This window comes from Nuphar pumila, chromosome 3 (genome assembly GCF_984573655.1).
Source record: "Nuphar pumila chromosome 3, dmNupPumi1.hap1.1, whole genome shotgun sequence".
Classification (NCBI taxonomy): Eukaryota; Viridiplantae; Streptophyta; class Magnoliopsida; order Nymphaeales; family Nymphaeaceae; genus Nuphar; species Nuphar pumila.
The window spans coordinates 19,216,115-19,238,687 of NC_143251.1; the positions used below are offsets into that span (position 1 = coordinate 19,216,115).

The 22,573-nt window shown below is 37.3% G+C and overlaps 1 protein-coding gene across 2 annotated transcripts in view; it reads right to left on the reverse strand.

Annotated features, from left to right (window-relative positions):
* Positions 1 to 3,146: 3,146 nt before the first annotated feature.
* Positions 3,147 to 22,573, reverse strand: part of LOC149842188 (calcium-transporting ATPase 3, endoplasmic reticulum-type-like) — a 73,176-nt gene continuing 53,749 nt past the window's right edge. The window contains exons 15-16 of one of the 2 annotated variants that reach the window (XM_090001303.1): positions 5,035 to 5,179; positions 3,147 to 3,278 (exon numbers count right to left, since the gene is read on the reverse strand). In XM_090001303.1, coding sequence (XP_089857429.1) covers positions 3,240 to 3,278; positions 5,035 to 5,179 — 184 coding nt within the window. In that variant the 3' untranslated portion in view covers positions 3,147 to 3,239. The remainder of the gene's footprint in view (positions 3,279 to 5,034; positions 5,180 to 22,573) is intronic. The other variant, XM_090001305.1, reaches the window with a different exon arrangement.

Here is a 22,573-nt window from a genome sequence, read left to right on the forward strand (position 1 = left end):
TCCAATGCATTCCTCTTCTCTCTCCTATATTCAGAATTCCTGTACTCTTATCCAAATTATGTAGTTCGGTAACTTTCAAAGAACTGAAACCTGAGGTGTGTGCTGTTTTAAGGCTTGCTCACGCTGGTTGTTGATTTTAAGGTTAATTGTGAAGTTAGCAACTAAGAAAAGAAGAGCCTGGATAGGTCACAGCTTGACTCAGGTTTTGCACGCCTTGGTTCCAAGGGAGGGGGGTCATGGCCCAGTTTGGCTTGCGGATCTCCTACTGGAGGAAGTGCATGTCTCAGAGGCCCCGGGCGATTTACTAGATGCTGTATGCTGCCGGAGCCATAATACATCGACTGGGCACCTCTGTTGGGGAGTGCCAAGGCAGGGGTTCTCACACTGCCACCATAGCCTCGAACCCTGTTTGCGTAAAATGTATGAATTCCTGCATAGAACTTGCATATGGCTTGCTGCAAACAAGCCTTGCTCTTGTGGCTGCTTTTTAATTTGTTCATCTCCCAAGAGATACCTAAAATGTAATGCTTTGTAGAAACCACTACAATCCATCAAGGCGATGCCCATTCATAATGTGTTCTTTATTGGGCAGCCAATGAATGAGTCTTGTAATTCACCCTCTAGCTCAGTGTTGTTAAGATTGATGCAAATTGGCTAATTTGCATCAGGTTGATGGCAAAACACATTGATTAGGGTATTAAAATGGGGTTTCCCGATAATCAGCCTTCTCCCCTCTCCCCCGTATTAAAATGGGGTTTCCCGATAATCAGCCTTCTCCCCTCTCCCCCGCCCTGAAATGAAGGAATCGACTGACCAAATCAGGCGTTCACAATAATCAGAGCTGAACATGGTCTGCTATAGCTTAAGGGCATGTTTGATGGCTAGTTTGAACAAAATGAACAAAAAGGACAGGACAAAACATTGGTTCTGTTCATTCTGTAACAACTGTTCCAAGTCCAACACTTGTTTGAATCATACTCAGATGTTATGTTCCAAATGTCCGTTGTTTGATGACCTTGTGCGGACAACTTGGACAGTCATGGATAATGGGTCAAATTACTTCGCTTTGGAACATATGACCCAATTCGTTCACCATTTTACATGTTTTAATAAGTTTATTATGGTTTTTTGCCCAAATATGGATCCAATTATGAAATTATATTTAAAATCATGAATTGTTGCCTTGAATATGGATTTGGAATTGGATTTTTACTTCGAATATGGTCCTCAAATGTGATTTTTGCCCCAAATATAGATTTTTGCTCTGAATATGGATCTCAAATTGGATTTTTGCCTCGAATATGGATCTTGAATTGGATTTTTTCCCCGAATATGGATCTCGAATGAGATTTTTGCCTTGAATATAGATTTTTGCTCTGACTATGGATCTCAAATTGGATTTTTGCATCGAATATAGATCTTAAATTGGATTTTTGCCCTGAATATGGATCTCAAATTTGATATTTGCCTCAAATATAGATCTTTAATTGGATTTTGCCCGGAATATGGATTTTTGACCAAAATATAGATATCAAATTGGTTTTTTGCCCCAAATATGGTTTTTTCAAAAACTATTCTACCATATTGTGTGTGTGTGCACATCTGTGTCTGTTTGTGTGTTGTCTTAGAACAAAACACAGGATTATTTATGCATCAAGAAGTGAAATGCTCATCATAACTTTCTTAATCCATTCATAAACTTGGAAATTTTAGAAGAATACCATGTAGCAGTGCTTCCACACATATGTTAAGACATAGAGCACCATAATGTTTAAGCAACTTATTTCTGATTATGAATATAACAAAGGAAACTTCTCTCTCTTATGCAATGATTGCATTGAAAGATATACCATGCTTCCTTGGTCTGCCTCGTCAACTTGTTCATTCAATATAAATAGATTTGAAAGAGTCTAGCTCTTCACCAGCTATCCCAAAGTCGAAAAGGTAAGTACACCAACATAACAGCAAACCATTCCACCAATTGCTTTGTGCTTAGCAAAGTGTAGGTGAAACAATAACAATATAGGCTTTAATTAAGTGGATCATAAATGGCATGTAATCGATAGTTTCAATATATTGTGTGTGTGTGCCTAGTGTTTTTAATAGAACTAGCAAATTATCCCGTCCTCTCCTTTTTAAGAAGCAATGATGCAAATACATATGCAAGACACAAGCTTGAATGAATTACATCACTTATGGCAGTGAACTATTTAATCCTGAGCTTCAAATGCATTCTGAGTGGCATGTGTCTTGACTGTATTTGTGTGCATGACTCCACACATTCTGTTGCTATGCTAAATTAGGAGACATAAATTGCTTAAACACTTCTGGTCATCCTTTCTTCACTCAAAAGTTTATTTTCATGAAAAAAATTAGAAATATTTGAGGTTAAATGCACATGAAAGTAGCATCAATTCTCAATTTTGTCAACCTGTAATCAAATATTGAGTATCAACGAGAAAGAATCATGCATAAATTACATATATATGCACACACACAAACTACATGACTTTAATTATGAATTATGATTTATTGTTGTCAACAAATAAGTTCCTCTACCAATCTCAAACTGCATAGATTTACCTAGATTATGGTTAGACACATGATTTGTTAAGAAATTCATGCTAGATAAATATAAAGTTTTAGTAATACATGAGCATAGCAACATGGAAACCGCTACAACTAAAGCGCTATGTTCTTGTTCGAAAAACAATGTCTATAGATTTGATCGGTGCATCATCCTGATGAAAAAACAGTGCTTACAGGGTAGATAAAGTGACATGCTTGCTAAATAAGTTTGATGGAATCGAAAAATTCTCATGCAGAGTTGAAGAAAATCCGAACATGCAAGATCTTGTTGTTTCTGACAACAAAGTTGTGAATGAAAGGTTCATACTCTAACGCCCCAAAATCTTGGACTTGAAACCTTTTATGAAAAGTGTTGAAAGCTTTGAAATCGATTATTTATCAGAGTTTAAAACAGGAGTTCAACGAAAAATCATGTTTGAAATAGCAAATCCCTAGACCTTGGACGCATTATAGTGCAAACTTCCCTTTACAAACCGATTTGCAACTCAAATATATTTATTGAAAAGAGGAAACGAAGTTTTGGTAACACAATTTTAATAATTCAAGGTTTAAACAAAAGAGAAGCTTTCAAAGAAGCCCTATACCATATTTACCAAAATATCTTCAAGAGCGTAACATCAGGGAAAGAGTTTTGCCTTGAACTCATCATGTCATCGTGTCATCGCTAGTTGTATCAACATGTTCACCACCTGCCCATGAAAAGGGTCAGTTTTACGAAAAACTAGTAAGAGTGCAAAAGGCAAGGAGGAACAAAGACTGCAATAAGCAAGATAATTGCTCAACTAAACAGGAAAAACAAAACAGAGCTAACCATACATGCTGTCGAGTATGGCAAGTAGTAACAAACAAAACTTCAATAAAGCAAGTAGTAACTGACAAAGTGTTAAACAAGCAAAGTAAGTAATTGTAGCAATCCGACTAACTCTACAGGTAAAGAGTAAATAACTCCATAAAGCAGTCAAGTATAGTAAAAATAACTGAATAAGGTAAGCATTCATAATAGAGCTCACAATGCAAGCAAATACCAATGTACACAATTATCACTTAATTTTTCTGTTCACTGACAAGTAACTATATTAATCATAAGGTGCAAGTCATTGCACAACAAGTAGTTTATAAGCTACACGTGATAAGCAATCACATGGCAGTAGTTACATATTAACCACAAAGTATAGGCAGCTAGTAAGACAAACAACTACATTAATCCAAGTTGTAAATAGTTCGTAGATTACGAGCTGTAAGCAATCCCATCAGTCATAAGATGTTTAAGTCAACAAGTGCTACATTACAACAAGCACGAATACTTTCATCAAGTAGTAAAGCAAGTCACATGCTAATATAGTGCAACTAGCACAATGCTATTATCATAAGCATTTAACTAGTACGAGCAACTAGCCATTAGCCAAGGACTGCGTAAGCAGTTCAACCAACAAGAGCAGCGCCACAACAGACGTGCATAGTTCAACGAGTATTACACTGAACTACAAAGCAAACCAGCAATTCATGTCACAACACACACATCCCATAATAACGTGAATATGTTACATTTTGTTCTGATTAATAACTGGCCGTTGTGGGTACGCACAAGGCACTAAATGTAAAAACAGTCGAGATCGATTTAGGTGTTTATTATGCCATGTATTTTATGCTACCTTGAATAACTGACTGAGTTCGCTCCTAAGGAGACGGCCAGTGACCAAGAGAGTAAATTTCCAAAGGCATTCGTGGCCCGTGGATGCATTCAAACTTCTGCAGAAGTAGCCTAAAAGTTATCTTTGGAGCATTTTCTCTAACTCTGATGACTGGAAAAGTCGAGTCTTTTGCCCGTAACTACCATTAATGGCTTGTCTATCAGAGTTTTGTACCATCTTTTTAGTTTAAATAATGAACTGGAGTTTATAGGACAAGTTCATTCTGTTTCCGATTGCCATAAGGTTGTTCTCCATGCAAACTCACAGTGCAGTATATGAGACAAAAGCAGAGTCTTGATCTTAACAATTATAAGTCATTTACAATGCACCTCCCTAGAAATATTTAGAAGATAGAAATCATCTCTCCCCATCCACTCATACAAATTACAAGTTTTCCAACTACATTTCCAACTTTTGACAGCAATAGAAATCATATTTAAAGCATCAACAGGCTGATGTATCGGTAGGATATGACAGTGACAAATAGCTTTTTTTTATTAGGAAAAAAAACACTAAAACTTTGCATGCAGAGATTCAGAACAAGCATTCGCACTAAGTAGAAGATGGTTTCACTTTGGCATTAAAAGGCTCACGGTTTTGGATAGATGGAACCACAGCTGAAATGACAATATGATAAAACACCACAGAGAGGCCCACCAGAATCCTTCCAAATGATTACCAACCGAAAAGAAAACACAGAAAAAAGCCTTTCAAAGCACATCATAGAGCACTTATGCACATCATAAAAGCTCACCTTTGATACAGACATCATGTTTGTTGTAAGAGTACCAGTTTTGTCACTGCAAATTACAGTTGTACAACCTAATGTCTCAACAGATGGCAAAGATCTCACAATTGCATTTAATCGAGCCATACGTTTTGTGCCAAGAGCCAAGCACCTGACATGGGTGCCAAAACACAAAATGCAATGAACAAAAGATATGAAAGCTTCAGAGGTATTTAGAAATTATAACATCAACATGGAAAGCTCTAAGATCATTGAAATTTATGTCCAGTCCACAAATTATATTTCACATCAACATAAAAAATATGTTTTATTTTCAAAAGTAAAACCAACAGCAATAAGAATAATAAATGCATACTATTAAAGTTAAGGGTTGTTTGGTGAAAATTTGATTTGCTTGATAAAGATTCAAAAGTTACACAAAGAAACTGCTTGGTTAGTGTGTCAGATTTTTTCTTTGGATTAAGTGTACTTAAGTACTGCTTAGGAATACGATACTTTTAATTAAGGATTAAATGATTCACGCTTATTAAAATTGAAGGGTTGTTTGGTGTAAAGTTGATTTGCTTTATTCAAAAAGCACACAAAAATCCATTCAGTTAGTGTGTCATTTAGTTTTTTATCTTTGGATTAACAGCACTTAAACGCCCCTTAAGAATATGATAATTTATCTTTAGATCGTGTATTTAAGTGCCCCAATATGATAATTTATCTTTATATCGTGTATTTAAGTGTCCCTTAAGAATATGATGTGCATGAGAGAGAGAGAGAGACAATTTTGAGGAAAAATACAACTGGAACTTATTATTTTCTTTTAAACCTATGTCACCTGGGTACCGGTACGGGTATGGAGGATACAACACGGCAATTTAAAAAATTGAGGGTACGGGATCATGGCTATATATATATATATGGTTTGGGTCTGGATCATATGTGGATCCATATTAAGGTATATACTAAAAATTTTAAAAAAAGGTCTGTATGTGGAAATTTTGAAAAAAAAAAAGGGGAAGGGAATGAAAATTTAAAAAACAAGGCCTATCTATGTAATTTTCAAAAAAAGGGAAATGAATGAAATGCAATTTTATATAAAGGGAAAGGGGTACCTCGTAACCTCTCGCTCTCTCTCGTTGTCTAATGAGGAGAAGACGAAGACGAAGCCAATGAAGATGAAGAAGGTGGATTCTCTCTCTCTCTCTCTCTCGAACGAGAAGACTTAGACAATGAAGATAAAGAAGAAGGTGGAGCTCTCTCTCTCTCTCTCTCTCTCTCTCTCTCTCTCTCTCTCTCTCTATCTCTCTCTATCTGTACAAAGGAGAGAATTGTTCGGCAATAGTATCCGACGATAGGAGCTCCAGCGATGAGAGAAGGTACGTCTCTCTCTCTCGCAAAAACCAAAAAAAGAACTTTTTTCTTTTCTTTTTTTGGGTCAGTTGATGTTGGCACTTGGCTCTCTTTCTCCTTTTGCCGAGGGTGGGAAGGGGGAGGTTCGACAGGAAAAAAAATGAGTGTGGGTTTTGGGTTGGGTCTTAATTGGACTCAACACACAAGCCCACGTACCCATGCCACACCCGATACCCGTACGCATGTCCGGCCATGTCGACACGGGTACATGGCTTGTTTTGTTGTATTGCGGTAACATTGTTTTAAACTATAGTTAAAAGATCCATTTTAAATAAAAAAATATTTTTCAGATCAAATTGACTTATCTAGTGTTAATTCCCAAAATGTATTGATATCAACCTTCTAAGAACTTTCAGAGGTACTTAGTCATTTAGTAAACCGAAGAATCATATATGCATTGGTCTCTGATTTCATCCCGTAACTATCTCATTACTTACCAATAATGCTTTCGTGTTGTGCCGCTCATATTTGGGTTATATTCTATTGGGGCTCTTGTTTGGCACAACATATTGTTGTGTGTTTTGCTTGTTAGAAAATGACCTTGGATGCAATAGGTTCAAAAATGAACCGATAAACACGCACCTAAAGTGTGAATACACAAACCCACTAAGGGGTAACCAAATGCACATAAAGTGCAAACTCATGAACCCGCAAAGGGGTGAAGCCAAAAGGGCTAAAAAGAATGAATTTTCATTAAGGGAGAGGGTAAAAACCCTTACAAACAATGGAGGGGAGAACCCCTATATATACAAGATGGAAAAGCACAAAAGAGGGAGCCATTGGGGATCCCACTCATAGACGTTGGGGAGCCCCAACGGTCATATTAGTGATCGTTGGTGACCCCAACGTCTATTAAAGTGGGGGGCCCAATGGTCCCAAAAATAAAAAGGTAAAAAATACAAAAAAGAAATAAAAATGAAAAAAATAGAAAAAGAAGAAAACCTAAAAATAAAATTACATTGCGAAAAGACTAAAATACCCCTATTGGGTATTTTGGATAAAATATAATATATATATAACATAAAATTACATCAATATTTTAACACCCCCCCTCAAACTTTGCGTGGGGGGAACGAAAAGTTTGAAGAATACAAGAGGAAGAATTTCAAATCTTTAAGAGTCTTCAATAAAGACACCATCTTAATAGTATATCAGTGAAATTTGCAAACGTCTTCCTCCAATTGATCTTAATGGTGAGCCTCCTCAAGCACCTTTTCGTGATGTATCATGGGTACTTCTTTTATTTCATCTTCAAGATCCCATGGAATAAACCAAAGAGCTCTAAGTAAAAAATATTTTTGCATTTCAATCAAGCAGAATATTTCAAACAAGATCAATCAAGAAATCATAACATTGATCAAGAGGAACATATGATTCATCAAGACTGTGATGCAAAAGATATTCTACGTATTTCAATCGAGCAATATGTGAAAATATTATTAAGATGATTAAACTCAAACACACTTTGATAACCTCACTATATTCTTAAGAAAAGAAATATGCACAAAAGCACAAGAAAAACAACCGCAAGTGCACAAAGGCACGAATACACATGCACAAAGGCATACAGATATTAACTTTGTATTTAAAAATAAGAGAGATTTTTTAAAAAGCTTCATGCATTAAAAATGTCTTCAAATAAACAATGTTCATTCAAGAACTAATTCCTCATAAAGGGATGTGCACAAGGGTACACGAAAGAAAGCATGTTTAATACACATAAATTAATAACGAAGAGGCAATTAATTTTATCAACAAAAGATGATTTTAATAATTTCTCACACTCCTTAGAATGAAAAGAAATTAATGTCAACAAATGTCATGTATGAACTTGCAAGAACACGCTCCAATCAAGTATAACACTTGATTGAAGCCCACTAGAAGGCCAAACACCACAAGCCCTTAATGTGTAAAATACACACATCCATTATAGGGTAAATGCCAAAAAGGTAAAACCAAGTGATTTCCAAATATGCATATATATATATATATATATATTATCAATGATATGAACTTTTAACAACAAATAGTTTTCTATGCAAGGGAGAAAACAAGTAGTAAGGATTAAAATTTAGAAAGAAATCACATATGATAAATGAAATTTTGCAAATCTCAACAATAGTTCATCCTACTACAAGCAATCACTGCATTGGACCTCCAAAACCCACAAATCAAGTGTATAAGCAACTAGAATAAGAGTAAATATAATGTCACTAAAGGGCCAAAGACACAGACGAAGGTATGGATAAACACCTCTTGTCTACATATAATGATACTTGAAATGAGTGTATCAGCGACTAAAACAAGAGTACAAAAAGTCAACCATGGGCTAAAAATCACACATGAAAGTATGAATAAACATCTCTTGTCTACATATAATGACACTCAAAATCAAGTATGTTCAGCGACTAGAACAAGAGTACAAAAGTCAACCATGGACTAAAAATCACACATGAAAGTGTGAATAAATATCTTTTGTCTACATATAATGACACTCAAAATCAAGTATGTTCAGCGACTAGAACAAGAGTATAAAGCCAACAATACGCTAAAAGCACACACGAAGGTGTGACTAAACATCTCTTGTCTACATATGATGATACTTGAAACAAGTGTATCAGCTACTAGAGAAGAGCAAACAGCCAACAATGGGCTAAAAACACACACAAAGGTGTGAACACACAATTCTTGTCTAGATATGATGACACTTAGATAAGGGGCATAAAAGAGAAGACACTTAAGGCAAGAAGGCTTGTAATGAAGACACTAATGCAAATAAAATTGACAATTTTAAACATATTTCGAAACACTATGGTTTCGAAAACAATATATATATATATATCACAGGTACTCATAATAAAGAACATCGATAGTGAAATCAATGGTCAAAGAGAAACCGAGTGATATCACACACTCATAATCAGAGAACATAAAACAGTCAGTTTGAGTCAAACCACATGTGACAACCAAAACTGACCTAAACCGAAGTGCTCATAACTCACCACAACAAACATCTTTGATATAACAATAATACGACCAAAAAAGAGGTCAAATAACAACCTGTGATAGACAACATAAGTGCCATAAAGGGCAAAGAATACTCTAAAAAGGACATTCTTTCAAATACGCAATGCCATGTGAAAAAACTATTTTGGGATAATCCAAGAATCAAGTTTTAACAATGCAATTATATGCATACCAAATGATAATAAATGAAATTTTATGCAACATAAGATATCGAATGACAACAATCTTGAATGAGCAAATAATAGATTTAGACCAATATAGCCACTCTTAATAAAGGTGAAGTTTGAAAGGCTTATGAAAAAACATGAAAGTAAGTGAAGTCCACAATTGAAATTTTAAATGGTGTCCACAACCAAACTCCTTACAATAACGATGAAAAACTCACAAAGAGCATATACTCACAAGAACTAAAACACTTAAAAAGAAAAGAAAAGAAAATATCTCATTAAAGTGAGAAAACCCCACACTTAAAAAGGAATCCTCAAACAAACTTCAAATACTTCTTCACGAACAAGCTCTCTCAAGAACCATAAAGGTTCAAACACAAAGCAAACACTAGGGTTCACACACAAAATACTCAAGAGAGATTCCAAATGAAAAAATAAAGAATATATTTCATACAAGTGGGACAAAACTCACACTAAAAGGATTAATAAGTTTATAGACTTGTTGTAACCGTACGACATAAAATTGCACTAAGACAAACTTATAAGTTTCTTAATGCATAGTAAACCTCATTATGTGACTTAAGAAGTTAGAACTAACTCATAATTCAACAATTGTGTAACCATTGAAAGGAAACATAAATTTTAGAATGGGACACACTTGAAGACAATCAAATTGGAGATTCTTTAAAAACGTCAAGATGCAAAAAGACAACAATACAAGACTATGCTTTTTAATAGAAACTACTCTTAATTCAAAATAATAATAAAAAAAACTTTTTCAATTGAATATTGTTCATATGAAATTATGCATTAAGTGATCCTTGTTAGATAAAAATTTCATAGAAGATATATATCAAGAATTTTTTCGAAAAACACGGGATATTATAAGAAGCCACGAAACAATAATTAAAATATAACTTCCTTTTAAAGACATTCTATTCATATGAAAGGTATACTTACAAACAAAGTCAAGTATATAAATTCAAAGCACCAACGGTCATATATAAAAAAACAAAACAATAATTCAAGAAAAAAGTTATGTATTCATCAATCTTAAGTCGTATGCAAAACTTGTTATCAACAATATAATCACAAAAAAACTATTAAAGTTACACACACAAGTGAGATTAATATCAAATTATGCTTGAAAGCAAAATATTATTAACGACCCATTAAAACAAGATTTTGAGTTATCATATATCTAGAAAAACAAATTTACCGAAAAGATTTGAAATGTGATATGCGAAAAGTAAGGGTTCAATGAAGACCCAAATAACACAAGCACTTAATGTGCAAGAGTGAAAAAAGCAACAACTTAATGAATAACATAAGCACTAGATTTGCAAAAATACTTTTTGATTTAAAAGGCATAATGATAAAGAAAATCACATGCATATAAATTATCAAGAAAGTAGCTTCATAATGCATGATGCTTCAAGAAAAAGAATACATGCCGAATAACTCTAAGAAAAAGAGGACAGACAATGAATACTTCACCAGTTTTCTTGAAATTTCTTAAGTGACGCTTCCCGATGCACCGAAGAACAACTCGATCACAACCTTGCTCTGATACCATGTTAGAAAATGACCTTGAATGCAATAGGTTCAAAAATGAACCGATAAACACGCACATAAAGTGCGAATACACAAACCCACTAAGGGGTAACCAAATGCACATAAAGTGCAAACTCATAAACCCACAAAGGGGTGAACCCAAAAGGGCTAAAAAGAATGAATCTTCATTAAGGAAGAGGGTAAAACCCCTTACAAACAATGGAGGGGAGAACCCCTATATATACAAGATGGAAAAGCACAAAAGAGGGAGCCATTGAGGCTCCCACTCATAGACGTTGGGGAGCCCCAATGGTCATATTAGTGACCGTTGGGGACCCTAACGTCTATTAAAGTGGGGGCCCCAATGGTCCCAAAAATAAAAAGGTAAAAAATACAAAAAAAAAATAGAAAAAGAAGAAAACCCTAAAAATAAAATTATATTGTAAAAAGACTAAAATACCCCTATTGAGTATTTTGGATAAAACAAAAAAATACACACACATATATATATATATGAAACATAAAATTACATCAATATTTTAACATTGCTCTAGTCATTGGCTTGTGCAGCACATTGACATAGCTAGGGGTTGTTGCAGAAATGGAGAAGGGTGAACTCATTCAGTTGATTCCTATAAAACTAGAAGGAAGCAACTATGCTTATTGGGCCGAGTTAATGATGTGAATGTTAAGGGACGCGATCTCAATGGTTACCTAGATGGTACTTGTAACACCCCAAAATTTCAAACTTGCAAACCTTTCAGAAAAACAGACAAGAGACTAAAAAGGAATCTCCTAATCTCAGAGATGGTTTACGAAATCAGCGGAAGACTATAATTTTGTTAATTTCAGAAAGGCAACTGACAACTTTGGGCGCGTTAGCTAAAAGAATCAAAACGCACAACCCATGCTACTTGCAAACACTTGGAAAAGAACCGCTTTCATTTAAGAAGTTCTCCAAATAGTACAAAATTCGGATATCCCAAGGAAAATCCGTTACAAAAACCCCAAACAACAGGACGCGAGCTAAGAGCAAGAAGAAGGACGTCTTGGAGCCATCGTGTTATCGCGTCATCGCTTGTAGTGTACCTAATCATCACATGTACCCATAGAATGGGTTAGTTTCGTGAAAAACTAGTAGGTGCACAAGAGAGACTACAAGGAACTGAATTATGTAAATTTAATTCAGTAGGTTACGCAGTTTAAAACAGATATCAAGTTACACAGGTAAGCAATGCACGCAGATAACTAGTGCAACCGCGTAAGCAGTGCGATCGAACAAGTAGTGCAAGCAAACAAGTAGTGCAAGCGAGTCAGTAGTGCAAACGAGTCAGTAGTGCAAGCGAATCAGTAGTGCAAGCGAATCAGTAGTGCAAGCGAATAGATAGTGCAAGCAAATCGGTAGTACAAGTGAATCAGTAGTGCAAGCGAATCAGTAGTGCAAGTGAATCAGTAGTGCAAGCGAATCTCACGACCCAACGACCAATGTGAACAGACTTTATGTTCTGATATTACTGGCATGCGGGTACGCGCAGGCAAAATGTAGAAACAACTGAGACTAGTTCGGGCGTCTGTTATTCTATGTATTTTCAATAACCCGAATAGCTAGTTGAGTCCGCTCCAAAGGGGACGGCTTTAGCCGAGAGAGGATTCCCCAGAGGATGAAAAGCAGTGCAACGGATGCATCCAACTCCTGCAGAAGTGTTGAGCTAACTATTGTAGTCTCTTTCCCCTAACTCCAATGACTGGGAAAGCTGGATCATTGCCCGTAGGGTGGTTGTTAACAACCTGTCCATTGGAGTTTTTGTACCGCTCTGTCCTCTCCCTTGACAGAACAACCAGAAGTGAATGGGTGCGTTAGGGGTGGCTTAACTAACGACCCATCCTATGATGTGGTCTTCAAACCACTCGAGCATCTTGCCTGTGAAGGCGAATGTGAGGCCATTTATGTGATTACAGCATTGTGCATTTAGCACTGTTCGAGATCGCACGACTGTCTCATCCGATCATCGCAGTACTAGACGTGTCGTGCACGACTACAAGTACTCTAGGATGAAGGGGTATAGCTTCTCAATAGAAGCCTCAACAGGAGTGTTTCATAAAGATGTAAAGTTTATCTACTTTACTTTATCTTTTGAAACAACAGTACCTTGTGCCAACATTATGTACGTGATTATCTCAAATCAGATCTGCTATCGGGGTATCTACATGTCTCGCATGACTCAATACCGGCCTCGATAGACGGGATATGGGTTTCTCAACAGAACACCCGCTAAGAAGTTCGCTCGCTCCCGACTAAACTCTTGTCGCAAGAGGGAGAGGGGTAAATGCCCCTTGCATCCTCCACGAGGATGCCTTTAAGGCATACGCAAAGAGCAAGAACCTGCACGTCATCTGCAATAGCAAGGCAATACCAACACATATGCAAAAACAAGAGCCTAGGCGCAGAGCACGACGGCAAGGTAAAGCAGTAAGCAAAAGTGCAACGCTAAATCTCGACGCGATGCGTGACGGCAAGTAAAAATTGATAGAAGGTAAAGAGCAAGGATGGCGAAACTGCATCCTTGAGTGAAGTGCATACTCGTATAAATATATATATTTGTATATATATGTATATATATATTCATTTAATGGTCGCTTTTAGTTTAATTAAACTTAATTCAATTATCTAAGTCTTCTATGCAATTTTCCCCTACCTTGGAGGGTTACGAGCTTACTGACGTCTGCGGACGTACACGATTGACGGCTCGGGTCGCGGAGCGCGAGTGGGATCCGTCGTAGCTGCAAATATGCGATATTAACATGAAAACCCAGACAAAAGCAAAAGCAAGGCAAAGACTCGACTTCTCCGATACATAGGGCTGGGGCCAACCGTCCCAATTGACTCGAAAAAAGGATGGGGCAGGGCCAAATGAGCCTTGCCGCCTAAAGAGGGATGTAGTCAATGCGAGCAGATGACTCACGTTTACTAGGAATTCCTCGCTGGAGACCAACAATTGTAATGATTTGTCCCCATTACGATGTAGCTTCCAAAGATTTCACGGGCCTGTCAACCAAGGGTATAGGCTCGCGCACAAAGGGCAGGAGGCCATCGGCCCCTGCTGGCGAACAAAAAGGCAGGGGCCGATGGCCCCTGCTGGCAAACAGAAAGGCAGGGGCCCTGCTGGCAAAAAGAAAGGCAAGGGTCGATGGCCCCTACTGGCACAAAGGAAGGCAGGGGCCGATGGCCCCTGTTGGCACACAGAAGGGGCCTATGGCCCCTGCTTGCAAAAAGGAAGGCAGGAGCCTATGGCCCCTGCTGACAAAAAGAAAGGCAGGGGCCGATGGCCCCTGCTGGCGCAACTAAAAGGGGCAGAGAGGAGGGGCTCGACCCCTCCCCTGCCGTAGCAGAGAGCAGGGAAGAGGGCTCGGCCCCTTCCCTGCCGTACGGAAGCAGGGAAGAGGGGCTCGGTCCCTCCCCTGTCGTACGAAAGCAGGGAGGAGGCTCAGCCCTCCCCTCCCTGCGTAACGGAGAAACGAGGGGGAAGGAATGAGAGAGAGAGAGAGACGGAAAGAGGAGAAGAGGAAGACGTACCTGGGGAGGCTGCCGGAGTACGCGTGTCGCCGATGGCCGCGGGTCACCTGTGTCGGCGACAATGGACGAGCGAGAGGGAGAGAGTCGCGAAGAGACGAGAGGGTGAGAGGCGGTGAGGGGGTTTTGTAACCCCCCCTCTCCCTGCCTCGCTAGCTTAAAAGGAAGGCGAGAGGCGGTGGTCTGGGTCGGGTCCGGGTTCGGGTCGGGTCGGGATCCGGCCCGAACCAAAACAATTTTTTTTCGTTACAGTACTAGTGAAAAACCTAAGCAAGGAGTGTTAGAGTATGATAAGTTGACGAAGGAGTGTAGGATGAACAATGCAAAAGTGAAGTCATGGATACTTGGTTCAGTGGAGCAGTGATTGGTGTGAATCTTGCCAGATTCTAAGAAGAAAAAGATGTGTGGTCCTTCTTGGAACAAGTATACAAACAGCTGAATTGGGCAAGAGAATATCAGCTAATGTGAGAGCTTAGAGAGCTTAGACAAGAGAACAAATCGACTAAAAAAATTTACTCAAAAATTCAACATTCAACAATTATGGAACTTTCTTACATTGACTGGGTCTAATGAGAGATGTACTAAATGCAAAGATTGCAAGGAATGCATGGAGTTGGAGAGCAAGGCTAAGGAGAGGACACGTCACACATGTAATTGAATTGTTGATGGCCCTGCGACTTGAGTATGACAATGTGAGAAGTTCATTCTACATAGAGCCTCTTTACCTACTCTCACTCAGACCCTCTCCAAGCTCATAGATGAAGAGGCCAAGATGAAGTCGCTTGGCACTTGTCCATCTGAGGAGTCTGTATTGGCTGATACTAGGCAAAGTGGAATTAGAGGGGGAGTACCTATAGGTTCAACCGGGGCATTAGGGGGAGACATGAGTGGCGTGAGATGACACTACTGCAAAGAGTTGGGGCATATAAAGAATACATGTCCAGTTTTTAAGAAGTTTGGGGCAGCTGCTGGTATTTCTGTTGTGTCTGTTGGTTCAAGAGGTGAGACAGCTCCAGCGAGAGAGGAAGGGGTTTACTCAGTTGTGGCTACTTCTTATGGTCCACAACAGACTACTCACTCCCAGTTGTTGGAAGAGATGCAGCAGATTCGTTAGCTCATAGCTCAATCATCAATTTCAGCTGCTTCTCCCTCTTTTGCTCAGTCTTTCCATGCTTCATCTACTTCGACTAGTGCTTTTGCAGGTTGTTCTGACATACATTCAAGTTGGTTACTAGACTCAGGGGCATCATGCCACATGACTGCCAATGAGTCCTTAACCAATTGTAGACCATGCGGTAGAGTATTTCGCACTACCCTTGGGTCTATAATCACTGTATCAAAGATTGGTTTTATTACTTTTTTCACTGATTCAAAAAATAAGTTGAATATTTCTGAAGTTTACCATGTTCCTTCTCTTTCCATGAATTTAATCCCTGTTGGTCAAATTACCCAACAAAATAATGATGTTATCTTCACTCCTAATGTTTTTTATGTACTGGATACGTCTACAGGGAGGAAGAGTGGGACCGGGAGCAGAAGGGGACACCTCTACTATATGGATCACCTTGATATGAGGCCCAAGAAGAGGGTGGAGTTGAGTCTAGGTGTTGCAGCTTTGGATCATACAGTTTTGTGGCATCATGGATTAGGACATATTTCTAGTTCTAGGATACAATATGTTTTGTCTCATGGTATTCAAGGGGAGTCTGTACATTTAGAGTATGATCAACCATTGTGAGAATTGTGAGATGGCTAAGAGTCATGTTCTTCCCTTTGTGTCTAGTGAGATTGGGTCGGATAGTAACCTTGGATCTTGTACACTGATGTTTGGGGACCTCCTGTGGGTTCTAAAAGGGGTTATACTTATTTTGTTACTTTCATAGATGATTGTATGATATTTACTTGGATACATTTTATGAAGTACACAAGTGAATTACATAAAATCTTTAGAAAAATTTGCATTCTTGTTAAAACTCAAATCTCTACTAGAATAAAAAACCTTCAATCGGATTCAAGGGGAGAATGCATTAGCCATAGTTTTCAAAATCTTTTGTGTAAAACGGGAATTATGCATCAAAAATCTTGCCCTTACATTCCTGAGCAAAATGATATTGTAGAAAGAAAGAATAGTCACATACTTGAGACTACTCGAGCTCTTTTGTTTGCTAGTTATGTATCCAAAATATATTGGTCGAGACTATAGAAGTGGTTGTTTATCTGATCAATCTTATGCCATCAAATATTCTTGGAAAAGTAACTCCTTTTGAGAAATTGTATGGCAAGAAACCTTATTATGATCTATGTAAAGTGACGACTAGGATCCTAGTCGCCCTAAACATAGGTTCCATACCTAGTCTAATGAGTCGAAGAGTTGGACCTCAAAAGGGAAAATTGGTAAATTTCGAAAAATAAAACCCTTTTTCATAAAAGGGTAAAAAAGGGGGCTTACAAACTCTCTCTCTCTCTCTCTCTCTCTCTCTCTCTCTCTCTCTCTCTCTCTCTCTCTCTCTCTCTCTCTCTCTCTCTCTCTCTACTAGGCCCTTCTTCAACCCCTCTTCTTCTTTTCCTCCCCTCGTCTCGACCCTTCTTCTTCTTCTTTTCCTATTCTTCCTCTTCTTTTTTGCTTCCCTCTCCCTTATTCTCGCCCCTTCCTCTTCCGCACACTCTTCTTCTACTTCTTCTTTTCCTCCCCTGTCACCCTCTTCTTGCCCCTTCCTCTTCTTCTTAATCTTCTTCTTTCTCCCTTGTCACCCCTCGTCTCGCCCCTTCTTTCATCACCTTTTATTTTCCTCCTATGTCTCCCCTCTTCTCATCGCTCCTTCTTCTCTTCCGGCTGAGTGAGAGTGTGTGTGAGAAAATAGAGTATATATATTTGAATGTATTTATGTATTTATTTGTCTTAAGCACGTGTAATCAGAATTTACATATGTATTAGTCTATGTCACATGGGTGAGGGTGAGGGTGAGGGTGCGGGGATGCGGCACTTTCAAAAACCTTAGGTGCGGGGGTGCGGAATATATATATATATATATATATATATATATATATATATAGAAGGGGGGTCCAAAATTGAAACTTCTAAATAAAATCATTTAAAACTTCAAAATATGGGTTTAATTTACACGTTGGACTTTAGGAGACCTTTCCTATTCTCAATGAAAGCTTTTAATTTCCAAGAATCTAAATAAAATCATTTAAAACTTCAAAATATGGGTTTAATTTACACATTGGACTTTAGGAGACCTTTCCTATTCTCAATGAAAGCTTTTAATTTCCAAGATAGATTTTAGGAAACCGTTTTCTATTATCAACACTTTCCAAAGCTGCCTTGTTGAGAAACTCGTTTTATGTTTTTGGAGGATGAGAGGAAGTTTTTACTATTAAATGAGAGAGAGAGAGAGAGTTTAATGAGAATTTATTCACTTGAAAATAATGTTGTTCAATGCATTTTAAATGAATTTAAGGCAAAGGTCTCTTTTTTTTATTTTCCTAAGCAGATTTTTTTAATCCAAAAAATGGACCAAAATGACCCTAGGTGCGTTGACCGCACCCAAGGTCGGGTTGACCGCACCGGGTGCCGCACCCGCGTCGACGCGACGCGGGTGCGGCACCTGTCTAGGCGAATCCCTGTGACATAGGTATTAGTATGTGTATACATATCAAGAAATTCTCTAAAGTACATATGTTATGAATTTTGTGTTAATATATAGTTATATTCTGAATTTTTCTGTTTTCATGATCTATAGATCATATTTTTCTGAATGCTTGTATCAGTAAAAGCATGATTCTATTTAGGGTGTGTAAGCATGTTATGAATTTTGTGTTAGTAAATAGCATTCTGTATTCTGATTTTTTGTTATGAATTTTGTTTTCTGAATTATGCATATATTATGAATTTTGTGTTGGCAATTTTCTATTCGCATATTTCAGTAAAAGCATGTTTCTGTGAAATTTTCTGTTAACTTAGTATATTTTGAAATGTTTGAATGTGTGATTATGTTAAAGCAGGACTTTTAATGTTTACAGCTTACTTGCTTAATTGCTTGGCTGAAAACATGTGTACTTATTTGATGTATATATGATTACATAATAAGATGATCTTATTAGTTAAATATATATTTGATGTATACTGGTATAACTGGTGGGGGTCTGCCTAATCCCAGCTTATCAAAAAAAAATATGATTGACTATTTTATTAATATATATACATATAATATAACAGCATACATGTTATTCATTGTCTATTGCTTATTGGTGATCAATCTTATATCGCATACATGTTTGTTATTGATTTTAGCAGTTTATATGTATATTTTGTATTTTTTTATTTTTTTAATTGGGGTACCGCCTAGTCCCCGACTAGACTTTTTAGAGGCTCACTGGATACCACTTTTGACTACGTAGATTATGATTTCCTGCAATTGTTTGGAAGTACATGTTCTGTATTTGTTTCTCCACATCAAAGGAATAAGCTATCTCCAAGAGTTGTCAAGTATTGCTTTTTAGAATATCCCAATGGCCAAAAAGGATACACGTGTTATGATCTTGTTTCAAAGAGAACGTGGATTATCTAGACATATGGAGTTTGTTGAAGACTGGCCATATTTTGGTTTTGAAAGGGAGGATGATAAGGGTAAATTGAATTTTTCTTTTTTATTTCCCTTTCATGAAAATATTGAACTAGAAAAGGAAAATAGACTTGTGACTGATAGCAAAAGAGAACCTGAAGTTGAGTCCACATCATTTTATGAGCAGCATGATCAAGAGGTGGAAGATTCTTCTCATCCAAGTCCAAATGTTTCTTCCACTGATCCTGAACATACAATACAGGACCCTCTAATTCAGATATGTCGTAGTACTCGTCCTTTTGTACCTCCCACACATTTTGTCTCTTATGAATACTTTTTTGCTACTCATGAAGTCTTTCTAGCCTTAATTTATTCCTACTATGAGCCTAAAACATATGACAAAGTTGTGGGAATCACCTTGTATACCCACTTGCATCCAACTAGATTTTTCCCTTTAGGAAGTTTCACTAAGCCCCAAGCCTTCATTCTTTCCAAAGCATTCAATTTCTCGCTCATTGTTTGTTGTCATTCCAGATTTGCAACAACTTTATCATATAGAACAATACAGAGATACAAGTCAAGACTTGTGGCAAAGGGTTACATCCAGCAGTATGGTATAAGATTTTGTAGAAACTTTTGCACATGTGACCCACATGACTACTATTAGAACTCTATTGGCAGTATCTGCAGTTAAGGGTTGGGATCGTGGTAGATGTAAAAGATGCATTTTTGAATGGTGATCGCAAGGAGAAAGTTTATATAGGGTTACCTCAAAGAGAGTCAAATCAAGAGGGAAGAGTTTGTAGGCTTAGAAGAGCATTTGTATGGATTAAAGCAAGCTCATTGACCATGGTTTCAGAAATTCAGTAATGCAGTGAAGAACCTTGGCTTTAGACAAAGCTTCCATAATCCATCCTTATATGTATTTTTGTTTGATACTGGATATTGTCTTTTACTATTATATGTAGATGATATGACCATTACAAGTGATGATCCACAGACTATTGCAAATGTGAAGAGAAGACTTGCTGATGTAATTGAGATGAAGGACCTAGGAAAGTTGAAATACTTTTTATGCCTTGAAGTCGCACATGCTAAACGAGGATATTTGTTAACATGACACAAGTATGTAACTGAGAACCAAATGCTAAACTAAAGCATGATGGAGAATTTTTGGAGAATCCTATTGTATACAGGAAGCTTGTGGGAAGCTTGATCTACTCGACTATTTTCAGGCTTGATATTACCTTTGCAGCGCATGTTATGAGTTAGTTTGTAAGTGGTCCCAGGTCAATCCATTTGGGAGCATTTCTCAGGATCATTTGGTTTATGTAGTGATACCATCCACCATGGACTATTTTTCTCCTCGTCATCAAAACTCGAGCCAAGAGCATATTGTGACTTAGATTTTGGAGGATAATCCAAAGATCAACATTCTAAATCATGGATTCAAGGTTTTGCATTTTCTTGGGTGATTTTCTAATAACATAGAAGAATAAAAAGCAACAGAGAATAGTTTTATCCACCACAAAAGTTGAATATAGAGCCATGGCTCAGGCTATTGTTCAGATAATTTGGTTGAGATGGATACTTGAAAATATGGGAGTAAAGTTAACAAAAGGGACAGAATTATATTGTGACAACCAAAGTGCTATTCACATAGCCAAAAAACCAGAGTTTGATGAGCGCATGAAGCATATTGAAATTGATTACCACTACTAGAAGAGCATACTTGCAAGGCTTAATCTCCTTGCCCTATATTCGTTCAATTCAACAAATAGCAGACTTCTTTACAAAAGTTTGTTTACTTCTCTCTTTCAGACATTTGTCACCAAACTTCGGATGATTGTTTTCACATCTTCCCGAGTTTGAGGGAGAGTGTTGAAGTACTTATGTATTATAGTGTTGTAATATTAAAGTCAAAGCAGTCTTATCTGTGATGGACAAATCAGTCCAGATTTGTAAGTTTAAGTCCAAGTAGTCACTATTTAGATTGTCAAGGGTATTTTAGGCATGCAAAAATTGTAATAAGAGGAATCAAACCCTATATCTTGTATCCCTCATTTTTCAGTTGAATAGAACGAAGGTTTTTCTCCATTGTGCCTCTCTTTTCTTCTCACCATTGCTGAACAGTAGGACAGGACAAGAGTCTAACATCAATTATCATCTACAAATTGGGGGAAAGGGGAAAAGATATTTATCGAAACTCTATGGAATATACGAGCTTAAAAGTCTAGAAAACAATTCAGGCAGTTGAAAAGCACCCGCTGTTTCCATAGTGTGGCTAAACAGAAGAGTTAAGAAGCAGTTTGTTCTTGATAACAGTAACCATCCTCCAACTCTGACAAACTAATTGAGCCTCCCACCTATTTTTCCTAAATTCAAACTCAAAATTTTCTGTAATATGGCTCAACTTATTTCCCTTGAATTAAGGCACAGGATTTCTCATCCAGTGGGATTGTTCTTGGATCATGTGTGGCAAGTCATGTTTGTGGAAAAAAGAATACCAGAGCTCCATGGTCAATACTTAATAAATTTGAGAAACAGAATCATGAATAAGGTGGCTAATTAGAATCTGATCTTTAAAATTCATTCTGGATGGAAGGTGTATCAGAAACTGATATGCTGGTATATATGGAGAGAGAAGAACAGGATGATCTTTAAAGGTGAAAAAGAAGTCTTTTTCTCAAATACAGTTATATCCTTTTGCCAGAGATAAGAAGGGGAGCAAGGACTTAGACTGGATTGAAGTCATAGATTGGGAGCACATTTTACTGTTTGATTTTATTTCAGTTTGTCTTCTATATTATTTTATCCTTTCCTTGTTGTATTGATGTGACTTGTACACATTTTAATGAAATTTCCTTTCATTTAAAAAAAAATCATGTGGTTCTGTTATTTCCCTGTATTTAAGACATCCTTTCATGTTCTGAATCTTAATTATGATCGTGGTAACATTCCAAAGCTATAACGCATGTGGGAAAAAAAACCTCATTGGAATGAATCCTTCAGAAAGTTTATTGATTGAAGGGGCCTCTCCAGCTTCAATATTGAAATTGTACATGTGCACACATTAAAAAAAACAGAAGTCCGATTCACTCTCATGGGATGTCCTATAGAGTGATTAAAATTAAGAATCTTAGTGTACACCAACTTCAGTTTCACTTCTCTGTCAAAAAAAACTTCAGTTTCACTTCTTTAAGCAAGCTGGAAAACATGAACCTACTAGCAAACCTTTTCAATATCGGTACCAAATA